Here is a 23,750-nt window from a genome sequence, read left to right as displayed (position 1 = left end):
AACGCAAAGGTATTTTTTAAAAATAAAGCATTGTAGTAAACTTTAATAAATTAAAGTGCCCCTGTTTTTAAGATTATTTTTTTTTTATCCTAGGCTTTAATTCATTTAAGTTTACAATCACTTTAAGCTGTGGTGTAGAGCTAAGTATTCAGTGAAAACATAGGGGTAAACGCATGCATGAAGAAGGTAACTAAAGTTCACAATGCAATACATTACTGGCGTCTATACAAATGCAAGTCTAATCTGTGTTCTTGGGATATTTTTGGAAAAAGATAAATATTTTTAAATTTTATTTTTGTACTAAATACAAAATCTATGAATTAGGGGTATCAGCACTCCAACGTTAAATTTAAAAAAAACAAAAAACTAATGTTTTTAAAGATGTCATGAATAAACTAAAGATAATATTAAGGAATGAAGGTCTTTGCATAATATTGTTCTGGACAGCAGAATAGAGCATTATAGAGTTTTGCCTGCAAATTAGGGGGATTCAGAAGCTTAGAAAATGATTGTCTTTGAATACTTCAAGTTACAGATTCTAAACAAGATGTTGCATTGAAAATTTAAAGGGATAGGAAAGTCTAAATTAAACTTGCATGATTCAGATAGAGCAGATCATTTTATGGTAAGGTTAATAAAAGTAGGCCTCCTTGTGTTATGATCAAGCCCTTTAGTGGCTTTGACTTACCTTCTATTTCTGTCCAATTTACTGCAACTTCTGTCACTGGAATCTTTAGTAACTGAGCTATATATAGCAGCTCTACATCAAATGCCCTGTGCAAAATTGAGATAAAAAATAAATAAAATTAATCAGTTTTTTTTTTCAGGCACACTTAGAAAACACAGAGTTTAAAATCATAGTCAAAATAGTTACGGATATTGTGATGTTGGTTACTATGCACCGCAGTTTAAATAAATACAAAGAGTTTGAGCATTTAAGAAAAAAAATATTTATAAATAAATTAAACTACTGCCAAAAAGATACCATGATCATTAAATAAGAATAGCAGGGGTTGACATTCATTTTCAGTATACACACACACTATAAGACTAGATTTGCCTTAAAGGGACAAAACACCCAAAAATGTTCTTTCATGATTTAGGTAAAATATACAATTTTAAACCAACTTTCCAATGTATTTCTATGATCAAATTTGCTTCATTCTCTTGGTATCATGTGTTGAAGGTGCCGCAGTGCACTACTGGTTTCTAACTAAACACATGGGTGAGCCAATGATACAATCTCTGAGGAATGTTTCCAACACCTTGTTGAATCAATGCCATGAAGAATTAAGGCAGTTCTAAAGGCAAAACGGGATCCAACCTGGTACTAGCAAGGTGTACCTAATAAAGTGGCCGGTGAGAGTATATATATATATATATATATATATATATATATACTCAAAAAGTGTCTGACGAAGGGGGTAAAACCCCAATACAAATAAAAAGGTGACGTTGATATAAATCCTGGAGAGTGCATCAGTTTTTTGAGAATATATATATATATATATATATATATATATATAGACAGACAATTAGAGATAAGCCGGCACAGCAACTTCTTAATAAAAGTCCAAGTTTATTTAGTATCCATATAAAAGAGAACAAAAATTGGCAAAATAGGATTTGCAAACAGCTCTTAAGGTAAAAGCTTGTCTAACATGTTTCGGCCGTAGCCTTAATCATAGACATAGTTAAAACCATATGTGCAGTTAAAATAAATACCCTTAGCTTGTTGCTCATTGGTTCAGATTGGATCAGTTAAACCTCAACTCCCTAAAGCAAATATTAACCCTTAGTTAGCTCAATGTCATAAGCTGACCGGGCTGTTAGATAAATGATAGTTCATTATATACCCTAACTCAGTGATTTCCAACCTTTTTTTTTGCTGTGGCACACTTTTTTACATTAAAAAATCCTGTGGCACACCACCATCCGAAAATTTTACAAAATCACACATTGTAGCCTTATACAGGATATATATATATATATATATATATATATATACACACTGTACTGTGCTGTCATGCCATGCCTCCTACAAACTATACATGACATATTGACATTCATTCACAAACAATCATAATGATTGTCTGTGAATGAATGTCAATGTCATGGTTGTAAATGATGCCTGATGAGCCTGTCACATACCTACCAATATTTCAAAATTTGAAAGAGGGACACCCCTGCACTGTTGTCAGTCTGCCGCGGCACACCTGAGGATCTCTCACGGCACACTAGTGTGCCACGGCACACTGGTTGAAAAACACTGCCCTAACTTACAGTATAATATACAAAATAAATTGAATACAGATGGCCCTCGGTTTACAACGGTTCAATTTGCACCGTTTCAGAATAACAACCTTTTTTTTCAGTCATGTGACTGCTATTGAAAAGCATTAAGAAGCAGTGTATTGACTAGAATAGCCAGTAGGTGGAGCTGTCCGCTTGTGTTGCAGCAAAGATATGCAAGCCAAGCAAGCTGAAATTAATCAGTTTAACCAGACCTGAGCTATCGAGCAGATTTCAAAGGAACAAGATATTCCTGTCTATAAATCAGTCCAGATTGGAATGCATAGAAAGAACTGTTTGCAGAAAAATGCAAGTAAAGTCTGTGTTGTGTGATTATTTTATTAGGTTTATAATGCTGTTTAGCAAATGTTTTTGTTCATTTAACTTAGTTGAATTATATATTCTGTGTTGTGTGATTATTTTATTAGGTTTATAATGCTGTTTAGCATTTAAAGTCCTCATTTCAAAGCTTTAAAAATAATGTATTAGGTGTTACTTATGACAATTTTAAGAGGGGCCTGGAACCTAAATCCCTCACTTCCCATTAACTTACATTATAAACTGGGTTTCAATTTACAATGGTTTCGATTTACAACCATTCCTTCTGGAACCTAACCCCGGTGTAAACTGAGGGCTACCTGTATATATATATATATATATATATATATATATATATATATATATATATATATATATATATATATATATATATATATATATATACAGAGAGAAGTGCACTCACAGGAACGAACACCTGGCTCAATACAATTGTTAGCCTGTTCTATGGCGATTTACCACCTGGGTGCAGCTTTTTTTCTCTGTGTGTATTTAGTCTCCCTATGGGAAAAAGGGGCAACCAGACGTGGACTCCTTGCTCAGTGTGCTTAGAGGAATACTGCTACACCTCACTGACGAGGCCCAATGAAGGCAGAAACGATCGTCTGGGGTTGCTGTGTTCCTTGTTCAGAGAGGAATTGCCTGGTATTTCGGCGCTGGACTGACCGTAATAGGCGGGATCAGACTGATATACTACAGGAAAGTTCTACTCTGTGAAAAGCATTGCTGGGCTAAAAGAAGTTGCACCCAGGTGGTAAATCGCCATAGAACAGGCTAACAATGGTATTGAGCTGGTTGTTCGTTCCTGTGAGTGCATTTCTCTCTGTGTGTATTTAGTCTCCCTATGGGAAAAAGGGGCAACCAGACATGGACTCCTTGCTCAGTGTGCTTAGAGGAATACTGCTACACCTCACTGACGAGGCCCAATGAAGGCCGAAACGATCGTCTGGGGTTGCTGTGTTCCTTGTTCAGAGAGGAATTGCCTGGTATTTCGGCGCTGGACTGACCGTAATAGGCGGGATCAGACTGATATACTACAGGAAAGTTCTACTCTGTGAAAAGCATTGCTGGGCTAAAAGAAGTTGCACCCAGGTGGTAAATCGCCATAGAACAGGCTAACAATGGTATTGAGCTGGTTGTTCGTTCCTGTGAGTGCATTTCTCTCTTTGTGTATTTAGTCTCCCTATGGGAAAAAGGGGCAACCAGACGTGGACTCCTTGCTCAGTGTGCTTAGAGGAATACTGCTACACCTCACTGACGAGGCCCAATGAAGGCCGAAACGATCGTCTGGGGTTGCTGTGTTCATTGTTCAGAGAGGAATTGCCTGGTATTTCGGCGCTGGACTGACCGTAATAGGCGGGATCAGACTGATATACTACAGGAAAGTTCTACTCTGTGAAAAGCATTGCTGGGCTAAAAGAAGTTGCACCCAGGTGGTAAATCGCCATAGAACAGGCTAACAATGGTATTGAGCTGGTTGTTCGTTCCTGTGAGTGCATTTCTCTCTGTGTGTATTTAGTCTCCCTATGGGAAAAAGGGGCAACCAGACATGGACTCCTTGCTCAGTGTGCTTAGAGGAATACTGCTACACCTCACTGACGAGGCCCAATGAAGGCCGAAACGATCGTCTGGGGTTGCTGTGTTCCTTGTTCAGAGAGGAATTGCCTGGTATTTCGGCGCTGGACTGACCGTAATAGGCGGGATCAGACTGATATACTACAGGAAAGTTCTACTCTGTGAAAAGCATTGCTGGGCTAAAAGAAGTTGCACCCAGGTGGTAAATCGCCATAGAACAGGCTAACAATGGTATTGAGCTGGTTGTTCGTTCCTGTGAGTGCATTTCTCTCTGTGTGTATTTAGTCTCCCTATGGGAAAAAGGGGCAACCAGACATGGACTCCTTGCTCAGTGTGCTTAGAGGAATACTGCTACACCTCACTGACGAGGCCCAATGAAGGCCGAAACGATCGTCTGGGGTTGCTGTGTTCCTTGTTCAGAGAGGAATTGCCTGGTATTTCGGCGCTGGACTGACCGTAATAGGCGGGATCAGACTGATATACTACAGGAAAGTTCTACTCTGTGAAAAGCATTGCTGGGCTAAAAGAAGTTGCACCCAGGTGGTAAATCGCCATAGAACAGGCTAACAATGGTATTGAGCTGGTTGTTTGTTCCTGTGAGTGCATTTCTCTCTTTGTGTATTTAGTCTCCCTATGGGAAAAAGGGGCAACCAGACGTGGACTCCTTGCTCAGTGTGCTTAGAGGAATACTGCTACACCTCACTGACGAGGCCCAATGAAGGCCGAAACGATCGTCTGGGGTTGCTGTGTTCATTGTTCAGAGAGGAATTGCCTGGTATTTCGGCGCTGGACTGACCGTAATAGGCGGGATCAGACTGATATACTACAGGAAAGTTCTACTCTGTGAAAAGCATTGCTGGGCTAAAAGAAGTTGCACCCAGGTGGTAAATCGCCATAGAACAGGCTAACAATGGTATTGAGCTGGTTGTTCGTTCCTGTGAGTGCATTTCTCTCTGTGTGTATTTAGTCTCCCTATGGGAAAAAGGGGCAACCAGACATGGACTCCTTGCTCAGTGTGCTTAGAGGAATACTGCTACACCTCACTGACGAGGCCCAATGAAGGCCGAAACGATCGTCTGGGGTTGCTGTGTTCCTTGTTCAGAGAGGAATTGCCTGGTATTTCGGCGCTGGACTGACCGTAATAGGCGGGATCAGACTGATATACTACAGGAAAGTTCTACTCTGTGAAAAGCATTGCTGGGCTAAAAGAAGTTGCACCCAGGTGGTAAATCGCCATAGAACAGGCTAACAATGGTATTGAGCTGGTTGTTCGTTCCTGTGAGTGCATTTCTCTCTGTGTGTATTTAGTCTCCCTATGGGAAAAATGGGCAACCAGACATGGACTCCTTGCTCAGTGTGCTTAGAGGAATACTGCTACACCTCACTGACGAGGCCCAATGAAGGCCGAAACGATCGTCTGGGGTTGCTGTGTTCCTTGTTCAGAGAGGAATTGCCTGGTATTTCGGCGCTGGACTGACCGTAATAGGCGGGATCAGACTGATATACTACAGGAAAGTTCTACTCTGTGAAAAGCATTGCTGGGCTAAAAGAAGTTGCACCCAGGTGGTAAATCGCCATAGAACAGGCTAACAATGGTATTGAGCTGGTTGTTCGTTCCTGTGAGTGCATTTCTCTCTGTGTGTATTTAGTCTCCCTATGGGAAAAAGGGGCAACCAGACGTGGACTTCTTGCTCAGTGTGCTTAGAGGAATACTGCTACACCTCACTGACGAGGCCCAATGAAGGCCGAAACGATTGTCTGGGGTTGCTGTGTTCCTTGTTCAGAGAGGAATTGCCTGGTATTTCGGCGCTGGACTGACCGTAATAGGCGGGATCAGACTGATATACTACAGGAAAGTTCTACTCTGTGAAAAGCATTGCTGGGCTAAAAGAAGTTGCACCCAGGTGGTAAATCGCCATAGAACAGGCTAACAATGGTATTGAGCTGGTTGTTCGTTCCTGTGAGTGCATTTCTCTCTGTGTGTGTGTATATATATATATATATATATATATATATATATCAGTGAGGTTAGAGGCTGGTGAGGCACTAGATATGATACGCCGGAGAAACACATGTACAGAGGGCCGCAAGTACACCCAACAGGGCAGGTTTAAATGATAGCTGAACCAGTGCACAGGTGACATAATCAAGTGATGGGTGAGAGCAACTTAGTAACCACTGAGTTACTGATCAGCTGATTACTTCACCTGTGCACTGATTCAGCTATAATGAAAACCTGGCCTGTTGGGGGTACTTGAGGATTATTGTTGAGAAACACTGCACTAAAGCACCAGCTCATCGGAAATGTATTGATTACCTGGAGAATAAAGCACACATACTCTGCTCACTGACACCCACACACACTCTGCTCACATACACACTCACACAATTCTGTGGCCAGTTACTAAGCAATTAGAATGATACACAATCTCTTCTCTACTCACTACTGTATTGTAAAAATAGAAATAATTTACCATACAAGTTTTACACAAAGGACAAGTTATCAATACTGCCAACACAGCTGCTGCAATATGGTGTTCAATAAACGCACGTGAACATCCCACTTACGTATGCTCTTCAACAAAGGACACCAAAGGATACCAACAGAATGAAGTACATAATAATACAAGTAAAATAGCAAGTTTATTTATTTTTATTTTTTTGTGCAATTTCTATCTGAATGATTGAAATGTAATTATGACTTTCATGTTCCTTTCAAAAACTAATTTGATTTGCTTCCATAGGGCCAGTAACAGTTGATGCTAATTCTCAAAATATAAATAACTAGAAAAGTCTATCAAAATAGCATGCTCTACCTCAATCATGAAAACAGAATTTATGTTTACCTGATAAATTTCTTTCTCCAACGGTGTGTCCGGTCCACGGCGTCATCCTTACTTGTGGGATATTCTCTTCCCCAACAGGAAATGGCAAAGAGCCCAGCAAAGCTGGTCACATGATCCCTCCTAGGCTCCGCCTACCCCAGTCATTCGACCGACGTTAAGGAGGAATAATAGCATAGGAGAAACCATATGGTACCGTGGTGACTGTAGTTAAAGAAAATAAATTATCAGACCTGATTAAAAAACCAGGGCGGGCCGTGGACCGGACACACCGTTGGAGAAAGAAATTTATCAGGTAAACATAAATTCTGTTTTCTCCAACATAGGTGTGTCCGGTCCACGGCGTCATCCTTACTTGTGGGAACCAATACCAAAGCTTTAGGACACGGATGAAGGGAGGGAGCAAATCAGGTCACCTAAATGGAAGGCACCACGGCTTGCAAAACCTTTCTCCCAAAAATAGCCTCAGAAGAAGCAAAAGTATCAAACTTGTAAAATTTGGTAAAAGTGTGCAGTGAAGACCAAGTCGCTGCCCTACATATCTGATCAACAGAAGCCTCGTTCTTGAAGGCCCATGTGGAAGCCACAGCCCTAGTGGAATGAGCCGTGATTCTTTCGGGAGGCTGCCGTCCGGCAGTCTCGTAAGCCAATCTGATGATGCTTTTAATCCAAAAAGAGAGAGAGGTAGAAGTTGCTTTTTGACCTCTCCTTTTACCTGAATAAACAACAAACAGGGAAGATGTTTGTCTAAAATCCTTTGTAGCATCTAAATAGAATTTTAGAGCGCGAACAACATCCAAATTGTGCAACAAGCGTTCCTTCTTTGAAACTGGTTTCGGACACAGAGAAGGTACGATAATCTCCTGGTTAATGTTTTTGTTAGAAACAACTTTTGGAAGAAAACCAGGTTTAGTACGTAAAACCACCTTATCTGCATGGAACACCAGATAAGGAGGAGAACACTGCAGAGCAGATAATTCTGAAACTCTTCTAGCAGAAGAAATTGCAACTAAAAACAAAACTTTCCAAGATAATAACTTAATATCAACGGAATGTAAGGGTTCAAACGGAACCCCCTGAAGAACTGAAAGAACTAGATTGAGACTCCAAGGAGGAGTCAAAGGTTTGTAAACAGGCTTGATTCTAACCAGAGCCTGAACAAAGGCTTGAACATCTGGCACAGCTGCCAGCTTTTTGTGAAGTAACACCGACAAGGCAGAAATCTGTCCCTTCAGGGAACTTGCCGATAATCCTTTTTCCAATCCTTCTTGAAGGAAGGATAGAATCCTAGGAATCTTAACCTTGTCCCAAGGGAATCCTTTAGATTCACACCAACAGATATATTTTTTCCAAATTTTGTGGTAAATCTTTCTAGTTACAGGCTTTCTGGCCTGAACAAGAGTATCGATAACAGAATCTGAGAAACCTCGCTTCGATAAAATCAAGCGTTCAATCTCCAAGCAGTCAGCTGGAGTGAAACCAGATTCGGATGTTCGAACGGACCCTGAACAAGAAGGTCTCGTCTCAAAGGTAGCTTCCAAGGTGGAGCCGATGACATATTCACCAGATCTGCATACCAAGTCCTGCGTGGCCACGCAGGAGCTATCAAGATCACCGACGCCCTCTCCTGATTGATCCTGGCTACCAGCCTGGGGATGAGAGGAAACGGCGGGAACACATAAGCTAGTTTGAAGGTCCAAGGTGCTACTAGTGCATCCACTAGAGCCGCCTTGGGATCCCTGGATCTGGACCCGTAGCAAGGAACTTTGAAGTTCTGACGAGAGGCCATCAGATCCATGTCTGGAATGCCCCAAAGTTGAGTGACTTGGGCAAAGATTTCCGGATGGAGTTCCCACTCCCCCGGATGCAATGTCTGACGACTCAGAAAATCCGCTTCCCAATTTTCCACTCCCGGGATGTGGATAGCAGACAGGTGGCAGGAGTGAGACTCCGCCCATAGAATAATCTTGGTCACTTCTTCCATCGCTAGGGAACTCCTTGTTCCCCCCTGATGGTTGATGTACGCAACAGTCGTCATGTTGTCTGATTGAAACCGTATGAACTTGGTCCTCGCTAGCTGAGGCCAAGCCTTGAGAGCATTGAATATCGCTCTCAGTTCCAGAATATTTATCGGTAGAAGAGATTCTTCCCGAGACCAAAGACCCTGAGCTTTCAGGGATCCCCAGACCGCGCCCCAGCCCATCAGACTGGCGTCGGTCGTGACAATGACCCACTCTGGTCTGTGGAATGTCATCCCTCGTGACAGGTTGTCCAGGGACAGCCACCAACGGAGTGAGTCTCTGGTCCTCTGATTTACTTGTATCTTTGGAGACAAGTCTGTATAGTCCCCATTCCACTGACTGAGCATGCACAGTTGTAATGGTCTTAGATGAATGCGCGCAAAAGGAACTATGTCCATTGTCGCTACCATCAACCCGATCACTTCCATGCACTGAGCTACGGAAGGAAGAGGAACGGAATGAAGTATTCGACAAGAGTCCAGAAGCTTTGTCTTTCTGGCCTCTGTTAGAAAAATCCTCATTTCTGAGGAGTCTATAATTGTTCCCAAGAAGGGAACCCTTGTTGACGGGGATAGAGAACTCTTTTCCACGTTCACTTTCCAGCCGTGCGATCTGAGAAAGGCCAGGACGATGTCCGTGTGAGCCTTTGCTCGAGGGAGGGACGACGCTTGAATCAGAATGTCGTCCAGGTAAGGTACAACTGCAATGCCCCTTGGTCTTAGCACAGCTAGAAGGGACCCTAGTACCTTTGTGAAAATCCTTGGAGCAGTGGCTAATCCGAAAGGAAGCGCCACGAACTGGTAATGTTTGTCCAGGAATGCAAACCTTAGGAACCGATGATGTTCCTTGTGGATAGGAATATGTAGATACGCATCCTTTAAATCCACCGTGGTCATGAATTGACCTTCCTGGATGGAAGGAAGGATAGTTCGAATGGTTTCCATCTTGAAAGATGGGACCTTGAGAAATTTGTTTAAGATCTTGAGATCTAGGATTGGTCTGAACGTTCCCTCTTTTTTGGGAACTATGAACAGATTGGAGTAGAACCCCATCCCTTGTTCTCTCAATGGAACAGGATGAATCACTCCCATTTTTAACAGGTCTTCTACACAATGTAAGAACGCCTGTCTTTTTATGTGGTCTGAAGACAACTGAGACCTGTGGAACCTTCCCCTTGGGGGAAGTCCCTTGAATTCCAGAAGATAACCCTGGGAGACTATTTCTAGCGCCCAAGGATCCAGAACATCTCTTGCCCAAGCCTGAGCGAAGAGAGAGAGTCTGCCCCCCACCAGATCCGGTCCCGGATCGGGGGCCGATATTTCATGCTGTCTTGGTAGCAGTGGCAGGTTTCTTTGCCTGCTTTCCCTTGTTCCAGCCTTGCATTGGTCTCCAAGCTGGCTTGGCCTGAGAAGTATTACCCTCTTGCTTAGAGGACGTAGCACCTTGGGCTGGTCCGTTTTTACGAAAGGGACGAAAATTAGGTCTATTTTTTGCCTTGAAAGGCCGATCCTGAGGAAGGGCATGGCCCTTACCCCCAGTGATATCAGAGATAATCTCTTTCAAGTCAGGACCAAACAGCGTTTTCCCCTTGAAAGGAATGTTTAGTAGCTTGTTCTTGGAAGACGCATCAGCCGACCAAGATTTCAACCAAAGCGCTCTGCGCGCCACAATAGCAAACCCAGAATTCTTAGCCGCTAACTTAGCCAATTGCAAAGAGGCGTCTAGAGTGAAAGAATTAGCCAATTTGAGAGCATTGACTCTGTCCATAATCTCCTCATAAGGAGGAGAGTCACTATCGAGCACCTTAATCAGTTCATCAAACCAGAAATATGCGGCTGTAGTGACAGGGACAATGCATGAAATGGGTTGTAGAAGGTAACCCTGCTGAACAAACATCTTTTTAAGCAAACCTTCTAATTTTTTATCCATAGGATCTTTGAAAGCACAACTATCCTCTATGGGAATAGTGGTGCGTTTGTTTAAAGTAGAAACCGCTCCCTCGACCTTGGGGACTGACTGCCATAAGTCCTTTCTGGGGTCGACCATAGGAAACAATTTTTTTAAATATGGGGGGAGGGACGAAAGGAATACCGGGCCTTTCCCATTCTTTATTAACAATGTCCGCCACCCGCTTGGGTATAGGAAAAGCTTCTGGGAGCCCCGGCACCTCTAGGAACTTGTCCATTTTACATAGTTTCTCTGGGATGACCAAATTTTCACAATCATCCAGAGTGGATAATACCTCCTTAAGCAAAATGCGGAGATGTTCCAATTTAAATTGAAAAGTAATCACATCAGATTCAGCCTGCTGAGAAATGTTCCCTAAATCAGTAATTTCTCCCTCAGACAAAACCTCCCTGGCTCCCTCAGATTGGGTTAGGGGCCCTTCAGAGATATTAATATCAGCGTCGTCATGCTCTTCAGTAACTAAAACAGAGCATCCACGCTTACGCTGACAAGGGTTCATTTTGGCTAAAATGTTTTTGACAGAATTATCCATTACAGCCGTTAATTGTTGCATAGTAAGGAGTATTGGCGCGCTAGATGTACTAGGGGCCTCCTGAGTGGGCAAGACTCGTGTAGACGAAGGAGGGAATGATGCAGTACCATGCTTACTCCCCTCACTTGAGGAATCATCTTGGGCATCATTGTCATTATCACATAAATCACATTTATTTAAATGAATAGGAATTCTGGCTTCCCCACATTCAGAACACAGTCTATCTGGTAGTTCAGACATGTTAAACAGGCATAAACTTGATAAGAAAGTACAAAAAACGTTTTGAAATAAAACCGTTACTGTCACTTTAAATTTTAAACTGAACACACTTTATTACTGCAATTGCGAAAAAACATGAAGGAATTGTTCAAAATTCACCAAACTTTCACCACAGTGTCTTAAAGCCTTGAAAATATTGCACACCAATTTTGGAAGCTTTAACCCTTAAAATAACGGAACCGGAGCCGTTTTAAGCTTTAACCCCTTTACAGTCCCTGGTATCTGCTTTGCTGAGACCCAACCAAACCCAAGGGGAATACGATACCAAATGATGCCTTCAGAAGTCTTTTATCAGTATCAGAGCTCCTCTCACATGCGACTGCATGCCATGCCTCTCAAAAACAAGTGCGCAACACCGGCGCGAAAATGAGACTCTGCCTATGCTTTGGGAAAGCCCCTAAAGAATAAGGTGTCTAAAACAGTGCCTGCCGATATAATTATATCAAAATACCCAGAATAAATGATTCCTCAAGGCTAAATAAGTGTTAATATCAATCGATTTAGCCCAAAAAATGTCTACAGTCTAAATAAGCCCTTGTGAAGCCCTTATTTACAATCGTAATAAACATGGCTTACCGGATCCCATAGGGAAAATGACAGCTTCCAGCATTACATCGTCTTGTTAGAATGTGTCATACCTCAAGCAGCAAAGGACTGCAAACTGTTCCCCCAACTGAAGTTAATGCTCTCAACAGTCCTGTGTGGAACAGCCATAGATTTTAGTTACGGTTGCTAAAATCATTTTCCTCATACAAACAGAATTCTTCATCTCTTTTCTGTTTCTGAGTAAATAGTACGTACCAGCACTATTTGAAAATAACAAACTCTTGATTGAATAATGAAAAACTACAGTTAAACACTAAAAAACTCTAAGCCATCTCCGTGGAGATGTTGCCTGTACAACGGCAAAGAGAATGACTGGGGTAGGCGGAGCCTAGGAGGGATCATGTGACCAGCTTTGCTGGGCTCTTTGCCATTTCCTGTTGGGGAAGAGAATATCCCACAAGTAAGGATGACGCCGTGGACCGGACACACCTATGTTGGAGAAAGTTTAATTTTAAATGTCTCCCTTTGACTATGTGTTTAACCAATTATTTTACAGTGGCATTATTTCTAAAAACATTTAACTGCAATAATTACATATATATTTTTTAAATGACTCATTGGCCTCTAGTTATTAAGGTCTGTTGGACCTGATCCGACAGTGCGGATCAGGTTCGCCAGACCTCGCTGAATACGGCGAGCAATACGCTCGCTGTATTCAGCATTGCACCAGCAGCTCACAAGAGCTGCTGGTGCAACGCGCCCCCATTCGGAGCTTGATACATATGCCCCATTATCTCCTTTTTATTAATATAAACTTGTATAAAAGCAGCACATATTAAAAACACAATGCAGCAGCTTTCAATTGATTTGTGAATTACAAGTTAACAGCAGTCTTTAAATAAATGGAGACACAGAGAAAAATAACAATAGATACTGCATCCTCTGACTGAACAGACATAACATATATGGAGTTTGTACCTAATTAAATCAAATAACCATGAAAAAGGGAGGCTTAGCAATATTCAATGTCAAAAACTTTAATTTAAATAATGTGGACACTGCACACTTAACTTCAAACTCTGGGTTTTAAATTTTGTATTTAAATTTGAATTGACCCTTTGACTTCCTGTCAGTATTGGGTTATGCTTACTTACTGTCCCCCCTGTTAATGAGCTGTATCTTAACACAATTTGTGAATCACAAGAGATGTAGAATACTACTTTACTCTTCTGCTTGGGTTATGCTCATTTACTGTCCCCCTGTTAATGAGCTGTATCTGAACACAATTTGTGAATCACAAGAGATGTAGAATACTACTCTACTCTTCTGCTTGGTGTCATCTGTTCTTAGGTTACCTCAGCTTCCAGTTGTGTCACATGACCCTGCTCACTGCATCCTCCCTCTGATTAATCTATATATCCTTCACTTGCTAGTAGGCATCAAGAGTGGTGCCTCCTATTGTTCCCAATTTTTGCTGCTAATATATTGACAGAACACAGGTGGCGCTGCAGCACAGCTTTTCCTTTGACCCATGTACTGCAATGGAGAGAAGCGTTCCTGTACCTGCCTCTCCATAGCATTACATGGGGGGAAAATATTTTTTTTTTAGACTTTTTTTTTTTGTTTCAATTAAAATTTAATTAACCTCTTAAGGACATATGACAGAATTTTTCCGTCATAAAACAATTGAGCAAACTGAAAGCTGTGTCCTTAAAGGGTTAAGCTTTGGCCACATATGACAGGTTAGGCATTGCCTCCCCTGCCTCCTATGAGTGCACGTCTCTGATTATATATATATATATATATATATATATATATATATATATATATATATATATATATATATATATATATATATATATATATAAATACAGCATCTGCACCTTTGTATATTAGCATATCAACAAATTCGCATTTTTAACATTTTTGACTATTTAACAGTACCATATCAAAAAAAGCCTCTGATTTTTGTTTACAATTTTTTTACTTTCTAGTTCTACATAAACCATAGTATTGAAAAGTATATTCATAATGGTAAAAATGAGAATAATCTCTATAGGTACTTGTGTTAATATCATTTGATTAGTCTTTATGCAATAAAATGTTGTGTGTACAGTAACTCCCGTCTAAACAAATGCTAGTAATTTTTGTATAAATCCACTGTACCTCAATTAATAGTTGGTTGATTACATGCAAAGGTCACCCCCATCCTCAAAAAACCCTCCCCTCAACCCCAATTCTCCTGCAAACTACCGCCCCATATCACTACTTCCGCTAGCTTCTAAAGTCCTGGAAAAACTAGTTTTCGATCGCCTAACACACATCCTATCCTCCAACTCATTGCTTGACCCCCTGCAATCTGGCTTCCGTCCCCAACACTCAACTGAGACTGCCCTCACCAAGGTTACTAACGATCTTCTTTCTGCTAAAAATAATGGCCACTATTCTATACTTATCTTACTTGACCTGTCTGCTGCCTTTGACACTGTTGACCATCCCCTCCTCCTACGGACTCTCAGCTCCCTTGGGCTCTGTGACATTGCCCTCTCCTGGATCCACTCATCTCTCTAATAGGTCCTTTTCTGTCTCATTTGCTGGTGACTCATCCTCTCCACTGCCTCTGTCTGTTGGAGTACCTCAAGGCTCTGTTCTAGGCCCTCTACTCATCTCTATTTATACTTCCTCAATGGGTAAACTTATTAGTAGCTATGGCTTCAACTATCACCTCTATGCTAATGATACTCAGATCTACCTATCCACCCCTGCACTCTCTCCTTCTGTCCTTTCCCACATCAGCGGCTGCTTATCTGGCATTTCTTTCTGAATGGCCTCTCACCACCTAAAAATCAACATGTCCAAGACTGAGCTTCTTCTAATCCCCCCAACTAATTCTACTCCAGTTTCTAACTTTACTATCACTGTCAGTGACACCACTATCTCCCCATCACCCCAAGTCCGCTGTCTTGGAGTTACACTCGACTCCAATCTGTCCTTCATACCCCACATCCAATTGCTCTCTTCATCCTGTCGCAACCACCTACGCAATATCTCGAAAATTCGTCCTTTTCTGAGTGCTAAAACTACTAAACAGCTAATCCATTCCCTAGTAATTTCCCGGCTTGACTACTGTAACAACCTACTAACTGGCCTTCCTCTCTCCCGCCTCTCCCCCCTTCAATCCATCCTAAATGCCTCTGCTAGGCTAATCCACCTCTCCCGATGCTCTGTATCTGCCGCACCCCTCTGTGAGTCCCTTCACTGGCTCCCCATTCACAGCAGAATTAAATTCAAAATTCTTACTCTGACCTACAAAGCCCTTACCAATGCAGCCCCCCCCATACCTGTCCTCACTCATCAACAAATATACTCCAGCCCGTCCCCTAAGATCCAACAACGATCTACTCCTTGCCTCTTCTACCATCACCTCCTCTCATGCTAGACTACAGGACTTCTCTCATGCGGCACCAACCATCTGGAACGCACTTCCTTGTGCTGTCAGACTTTCCCCCAACCTCTCCTCCTTTAAACGCTCCCTAAAGACCTTCTTGTTCAGGGAAGCCTATAACCAAATCAGTAACTAATGAATTCCACTTGCCTAATAGTTGCCCTCATCTAACTTCACACTAACATCATTCCCACCTTTGCAGTCCCCACCTCCTGTTTTTCACCCTCCTACCCATTTAGATTGTAAGTTCCCACGGGAACAGGGCTCCCAATTCCTCCTGAATTTGTTTGTTAAATTTTGTCTGGTGTCTCATATTGTACTGTCCTTTTATCTTTGTTACCTATGAACAGCGCTGCGGAATCTGTTGGCGCTTTATAAATAAAGAATAATAATAATAATTACCATTCTAATATTATCTTGTTCATGATTGTTGATAATTACACTATTACTTTTTATACACATATCATTCATGCCTTCAACATGATAATAAGAATGATTAGAAGTATCTCTAAAATTGACTTAAATTTCATTAGTGACTGTATGAGATGCTCAATAATTTCAATCCTAAAATAATATATATTGGAGAGTGATACTACTGGCATTATAATTATCAACAAATCACTACACATCAATTGGAACCTATGATTGTGTGAAAATGTGATCCTATTCCCAGAAATTAATAATGTTGTATATGGAATTAAATCCATTGGGAACTCTGGTGACCAGAGAGAAAATCCAAAAGGCCCCTCTTCTGAACAATAATTTGTTCAAATCTCCTCCTCTTTTTGGCTTTTTTAATTTCTCTATGAATTTCCATTTGAATGTCAAATTTGAGCTAGCATGTTTGTCTATAAAATGTTTAGCTAATTCTGATTTAGCGTCTGATCTTTTGATGTCTGAGAGGTGCTGGCGAATTCTCTCCCTGGCCTCCCTTGAGGTACACCCAATATATTGTTTGTTTGAACAGGTACACCAGGCCATATAGATCACAAATTTGGATCTACAGTTCACAAAACTTTCAATTGTATATTCCTTTGATGTTACATTTGATTTGAAATTTTCAGGGGTATACAGGGTATACACTGACTATAGCCACACCTAAACATCCCCTTTGTTGTTAACCAAGAACTAGTGGCATTGTTTTGTGGTAGATCACTAGGTGATAATATGTTATCCAAAGTAACACCTTTCCTGTAGGAAAACCTAAATACTTTTTGGACTACTTCAGTTAGTCCCTCATCTGCTGCTAGAATGGGTAAATGTTTTTTAATGATCTTACATATATCCCTATAGTTTGAGGAATATTGTGTTACAAACGTTACTTGCCCTCCATCATAATTTTATTACAAGACCAGAGACTCCTATTTTGCATATCTTTCTTTATACTACTCAATGCAGCATTTTAAAGTGATGATACAGAAGTGAATAAAACATTAAAACAATACAGATAAAACATGGTAAACATAAGTAGCCAATGAAATGGGTACTTTAGTGAAAACAGAAAATATGGACCAATAGGATGTGTCATAGCTCCCATAAACAGTCCAATACGTGCCCCAACTTCCTCTTTCTTTTGCTGCTCATTGCAGGATAAGTTTCAAATTTACTCTTATATTTATATATTGCCTTTTTATTCTATAAATTATTTGTGCATAAATAATTTTTTACCTTCGTTTTATTATATATTGTTTGCCATTTTTTCTTTCCTTGTTTGTGCCTCTTATTACAAGTTTTATGTATTTTATCACTTTTATTTACATATTGCCTTTTATCCTTTCTTTCGTTTTTTCATTTACTCCTTTGTTATTATTTCCCTCCTTTGTTTCTACCGCCACACTACCTGGCGCTTTTACTGTTTCCCTTTTCTTACCGCTTCATATTGCCTCGGCGTGTAGTACATTTCCAGTTATCGGCTCGTGCAGCCGTCCTCCATCTTGTTACGTCACTGCTTCTCTCTCCTCTGTATTCTCGCCTCCTCCTTCCCGCCCTGTGACGCAGCCGCTTTTCTTCCTCCCCTTCAGATCAGCTGGGCTCCGTTGACTGGATAGTATTCCGGATCGTTTGGCAACTTTTAGTACACATATTTTTAAACAAATTATTCATTTAATAACCACTAGATGGGGTTATTACTTTACATATAATATTCAGTTGATTTTGTTTTTACTAAACTTGTAAGAAACAAATCTTTTGTAGTGATAACGTTTCTTATCATAAAGTTTTGAGGTATAATTTTGTTAACTGAAGTTCTGGCCTTTATATTTTATATTTTTTTATAAAATTTCATTCAATATTTCAATAAATTATTTATTATTTATTTAGCATGTCACAAATATCTGAGTTAAAAGAACCCCTTACTGCACAATCTGTGCAGTCTATGATTGATAACTCCATGGGGAAAATGATGTCTCACATGACTAAAATTTTAGCACAACATTCTATCCCTAAAGTCATTGCTAAAAGGAAAAGACCTTTTTCTGCCTCTGTATTAGCAAGCAAAAAACTACTTTCTAAGTCTCGTCAGACTTTAACTGACTCTGCAATTCCTGGCGGCAAAGGAAGGAAAATATCCGCAAAACCTCCCCCTAATCTCAAGGGGTTACAAATGGGATCAAAAATGTCTGAGACTTTATCCTTGAAAAAATCTAAACATATTGTATTATCCTCTAACTCTGATTCTTCTACAGAAGAATTATCTCTCTCTGATTTTGAGGATATATCAGATAATTTATCTTCAGATTCAGATTCTCCCAAACCCAAAAAATCTAAAAAGTCTCTTAAAAAATCTAAATCCTCAAAAAATGAGGATTCAAAATTTTTTGATTGTCTTGGTATTCCAAGATTTTGTGCAGATGACCTGCATCACCCAAGATCCTCAGAATGGTGCCCTTCTTTAGACGTAGCTACTTTTTTGATTTCCAGTTAAAATTTCCCCTCAAAAAAGACTCTCGCAACAAAATGAGAGCTGAATGTCCTCGTCCTCTCCTTCCTAAGAATTCCTGCATTACTCCTGAAATTGACCCCAAAATTATTAAATTCATAGGTTCCCCTGGCTATAAAGTCAAGAAGGGCATGGATCGGGCATGGAAAACATGCCAAGATAAGCTTTTAGACTCAGTTGCACCAATTTCCAAACTTTTTGAAATTTCTGAGCAGGCTGTTTTAGAAAATTCCCCTTTAGATCCCTTTTTAGTTAGGGAATGGGTTCAAAGAATCCTTTCATTTGTTAGAAATGCTAATTCAGCAATTATAGTCAAACGTAGAAAAAACATTCTACGTAAAATCGATCCCAAGATCTGTGACAACGCTAGTAATGAATTAGACTCTGATGCTAATGGTCTTCTTTTTGAGGATATTTTCCTTAAGGACCTTAATAACTATATTAATACTTTTTCCAATCTCAATAAGGTCAGAACTTCAGTTCGTAATTTTTTTTACCCGAATAGTTTGTCCAACAGGGCCGGGAAAGGCAGAGGTCATTTCCTGGCCGCACAAACTATCAAACAAGACCTCAATTCCAGCAGCAACAGCAGTTTCAACAACCCTTCCATAGATCTTTTCAAGATCCTTCCACCTCACAATTCTTTCCATCCCGATCCAGACCATGGTTCCAGAGGGGTCAGCGTTCCAGAGCAAGATCTCGCCCCCTAAAGTAAGTCCTCTTTTTCCTTCTTCTCTTCCTTCTTTCCCAGAAAATCTTGGTGGCAGACTCTCTCTCTTTGTTCAAAATTGGAATCTAATAACTTCAGACCCTTGGATTCTTCAATCAGTTCAAGGTGTTCTGATAGAATTTTCTTGCCCTCCTGTTCAGATCTTAAGACCTCGTCCTATTCAATTTTCAATAGAAGACCAAAATCTGGTTCAATCAGAGGATTTAAATCTTTTCCAAAAACAAGCCATACAAATCACAGAATTTTCTCAGGATTTATTCATCAGCAATCTTTTCCTGGTAAAAAAGAAAAATGGACAATTCCGTCCTGTCATAAACTTGAGAATTAAACTCTTTTGTTTCCTATCATCATTTCAACATGGAAGGAATTCATCTGTTAAGAGACTGTCTCAGAGAAAACGATTGGCTAATTCGTTTAGACCTTACAGATGCTTACCTGACAGTTCCAATTGCCCCGGAACATCGGAAATTCCTAACTTTTCCTTGGAAAGACCAATTGTGGAGTTTTACTTGCCTTCCTTTTGGTCTTTCTTCTGCTCCATGGATTTTTACAAAATTGTTAAAACCAGTTATGGCCTGGTTGAGACTCAGAGGTGTCCGTCTAATTATTTACTTAGACAACATTCTGATTATGAACCAGAGTTTCTTTTCTCTTCAAAACCAATTATCCCTTACCATTCATCTGTTCTAACTCCTACCCAATCTCTAATTTTTCTGGGTTTCTCCATAGATACTTCCAAATCTACCCTCAGTTTACCTCCAGACAAAATAAAGAACATCAAGAAAGAAATATCTCGTACCCTCTCAGCTCAATTTATTCCTATCAGGAATATAGCCAGGATAGTAGGGTTACTTTCATCCTCTATTCAGGCTATATTTCCTGCTCCTCTACACTATCGAGAATTACAACGTCTCAAAATTTGCTATTTACAAAAAGCATTCTCTTACTCTCATTTAATTCAACTCTCACCAGAAGCCAAGGAGGAACCCTCCTGGTGGCTCTCTCACATGGAAGCATGGAATGGGAGAGCTATTTTTGGCAATTCCCCAGACCTTATCATCGAATCAGACGCCAGCAGGTCCGGCTGGGGTGCTCGATGCGGTCCTTCCATCACAGGAGGAAAATGGTCTCTGTCAGAAAAGCGATTTCATATCAATTGTCTAGAACTACTAGCAGGTTCTTTCACTGTCAAGAGTTTTGTAAAAAACTCTTCTCCAGTTACCATTTTACTTCGCATGGACAATATCTCTGCAGTTCGTTATCTGAACCGTTTGGGAGGTACGAAATCCAGAGATCTTTCCAATATTACCAAAGAATTCATCCATTTGTGTGTAGACAGGAATATTTCTGTGAAAGCAGAATACATTCCGGGTCTCTCAAACACAGCGGCAGCCTGGGGTTCCCGTTTTCTGATGGATTAGAGCAACTGGAGACTCGTCAGGAAAGTTTTTCTTTCTTTGTCTCGCCTCAGAGGCCCCTTCATTCTCAATCTTTTTGCATCTCGTCTAAATTTTCAAATTCTCCCTTATTACAATTGGAGACCGGACCCAGAAGCAGCTGCAATAGATGCCTTTCTCCAACTCTGGCCTTCTCAAGGAGCATATGCCTTCCCTCCTTTCTCGATGATTTTGAGAACAATTTCTGTGGTTCGCAGGGACAAAATTTCTCTCTTGCTAATAACCCCCCTTTGGCCAACTCAACCGTGGTATCCTTCTCTTCTGGAAATGTCATTCAAACTTCCTATTCTCCTTCCTCATCTGTTGTCCAATCCAGAAGGAGATTTTCACGAGCTCATCCTTCAAGACTCAATCCGTCTCATCGCTTGGTCAATTTCGTGGATTCCTGTCCTCTCAAAGGACTTTCTGATGGAGCTAAATCTCTCATGCAAGAATCTTGGGCCCCAGGCAACCGAAAATTTTATTTTTACACATGGACAAAATGGTCTTGCTGGTGCTTGGCTAGGAACTTGGATCCCCTTTCAGCTGATATAAATCATATTATCAATTTTTTTACCTCTCTTTTTGAATCAGGTTTAGCCTACAGATCTATCAATCTATATCGATCTGCTATTTCAGCTAAACACTCCTTATTGAATAATTTTCCTGTTGGACAACATCCCCTTATTTGTAGACTTTTAAAAGTCATTAGACTTAAACGTCCTCCTACTCCCAAATATAATTCTTTCTGGGACGTAAATAAGATTTTTTCTCTTTTCAAATCTTGGCCTTCTAATAACCTTCTTTCCCTAAAACAACTTTCCGCTAAATTAGCCACCCTACTATGTCTCATCTCTTTTCGTAGAGTTTCGGATGTAGGTGCTTTAGATTTTAATTCTAAGGTTTTCTCTCCTGAAGGTGTCAGCTTTTTCTTATCTCGTAGAACAAAAACTTTCTCTTCTTCTATTTTCTACCCTTGCTTACCTTCTAAACCTTCCCTTTGTGTGGTTAAAGGTTGCAAGGAGTATGAATCTAGAACTTCTCCTTTCAGATCTTCATCTTCTAATCAACTTTTTATTTCTTTTGTTCCTCCTCATGCTCCTGTCACTAATACTTCTATTTCCCGCTGGGTGAAATGGGTTATGAAAGAAGCTGGTATTGATATTTCAATTTTTTCTGCTCATTCTGTTAGAGGTTCCGCTGCTTCTAAAGCATTCCTTAAAGCAGCTCCTTTACAACAAATTTTATTTTCTGCCGATTGGTCTTCGCACTCTATTTTCAAACAGTTTTATTTCAAACCCATTCCTCATCCGGCTAACAATTTACTTATTTAATATTGCTTTAAACTAGCAAAATAGGAGTCTCTGGTCTTGTAATAAAACTCCGATTATCCTAGCTTGTGAAGGAATAATCTAGATTTTATTAAAGACGCAGAGACAAGTATTTTCCCACCTCTACTTGTACCCTCCCTTATTATTTCTTATTATTAACGTTATGTTTGGTTTCAGTTACCAACTAATCATGAAGACTTATTGAAAAGTGGCTTCAACCCTCTTCATTCGTCTCTACAATCAATCCCTTCAAATCCTCAGAAGTTATTCCCCCAGTTCAAAGAATCCTGGTTTTCTTCTTCATCTCAAAGTTTTGGAATTAAAAGAAGTCTTCTCATCTCCAGTTGGATTGCATTTTTTCTGTTGGTTCTTGTTTTCATGATGGAACTTTTTTCTGTTATCTGTAATTTCTGGATCTTCAACATCAAGCAAGAAAGAGGAAGTTGGGGCACGTATTGGACTGTTTATGGGAGCTATGACACATCCTATTGGTCCATATTTTCTGTTTTCACTAAAGTACCCATTTCATTGGCTACTTATGTTTCCCATGTTTTATCTGTATTGTTTTAATGTTTTATTCACTTCTGTATCATCACTTTAAAATGCTGCATTGAGAAGTATAAAGAAAGATATGCAAAATACTCGTCTCTGTGTCTTTAATAAAATCTAGATTATACCTTCACAAGCTAGGATAATTGGAATTATATCTTGATGTAGCTGTTTTTTGTGTATCTTTTAGTAAGTCTTTCCTGTCCATCACATCTACCTCCTTCTTGAGTTTCTCTACCAATGTTTTGTTGTACCCCCTGTCATGCAATCTTTTTTTCAAGTCCTCACTATGTCTCTTATATTCTTGGTCATTTGAGCAATTTCTTTTTATTCTAATCAGTTGTCCCTTTGCTATAGATTTTTGCACACTGGCCGGATGGCTACTTTTTCCATGCAAAAGAGTGTTGCCCAAAATCTGTTTCCTATAATTAGTAGTTTCTATTCTGTTAGTTACTATGTTTGATGTTAATTTGAGATCCAGATAACACATGGTAGATTTATTGAACTCAAAAGTGAATTTTAAACCCCATATGTTATAATTAAGGTAATTGACAAAGTCACGTGCCTCAGTCGCACTGCCCATCCAAATAAATATCAGATCATCTATATATCTATAGTATGATCTGATTTTGTTGGCAAAGTGATTATTACCGCCACATATGGTACTAAGCTCCCACCAACCCATTGTGAGATTTGCAAATGAGGGGGCAAATTTTGCCCCCATCGCTGTACCTCTTGTCTGGAGGAAATAACTCCCATCAAACCTGAAGTAATTATGTTTGAGTAGAAAGCTGGTCACTTCAATAATAAAATTGATGAAATTAGATGTATAAGGGGTGTCCCTCTCAAGAAAAAACCTAATGGCTGCCAGACCCATGTCATGGGGTATCGAAGAGTAAAGGGACACCACAACCACAGTTAACCAACTG

General features: G+C 40.2%; 1 protein-coding gene across 1 annotated transcript in view; it reads right to left on the bottom strand.

Annotated features, from left to right (window-relative positions):
• Positions 1-23,750, bottom strand: part of ALG5 (ALG5 dolichyl-phosphate beta-glucosyltransferase) — a 111,837-nt gene that overhangs the window by 7,897 nt on the left and 80,190 nt on the right. The window contains exon 9 of the mRNA XM_053708435.1: positions 689-774. Coding sequence (XP_053564410.1) covers positions 689-774 — 86 coding nt within the window. The remainder of the gene's footprint in view (positions 1-688; positions 775-23,750) is intronic.

Source organism: Bombina bombina, chromosome 3 (assembly GCF_027579735.1).
Source record: "Bombina bombina isolate aBomBom1 chromosome 3, aBomBom1.pri, whole genome shotgun sequence".
Lineage (NCBI taxonomy): Eukaryota > Metazoa > Chordata > Amphibia > Anura > Bombinatoridae > Bombina > Bombina bombina.
The sequence above is the reverse complement of the archived record's forward strand: the minus strand, read 5'-3'. Positions and strand labels throughout refer to the sequence as shown.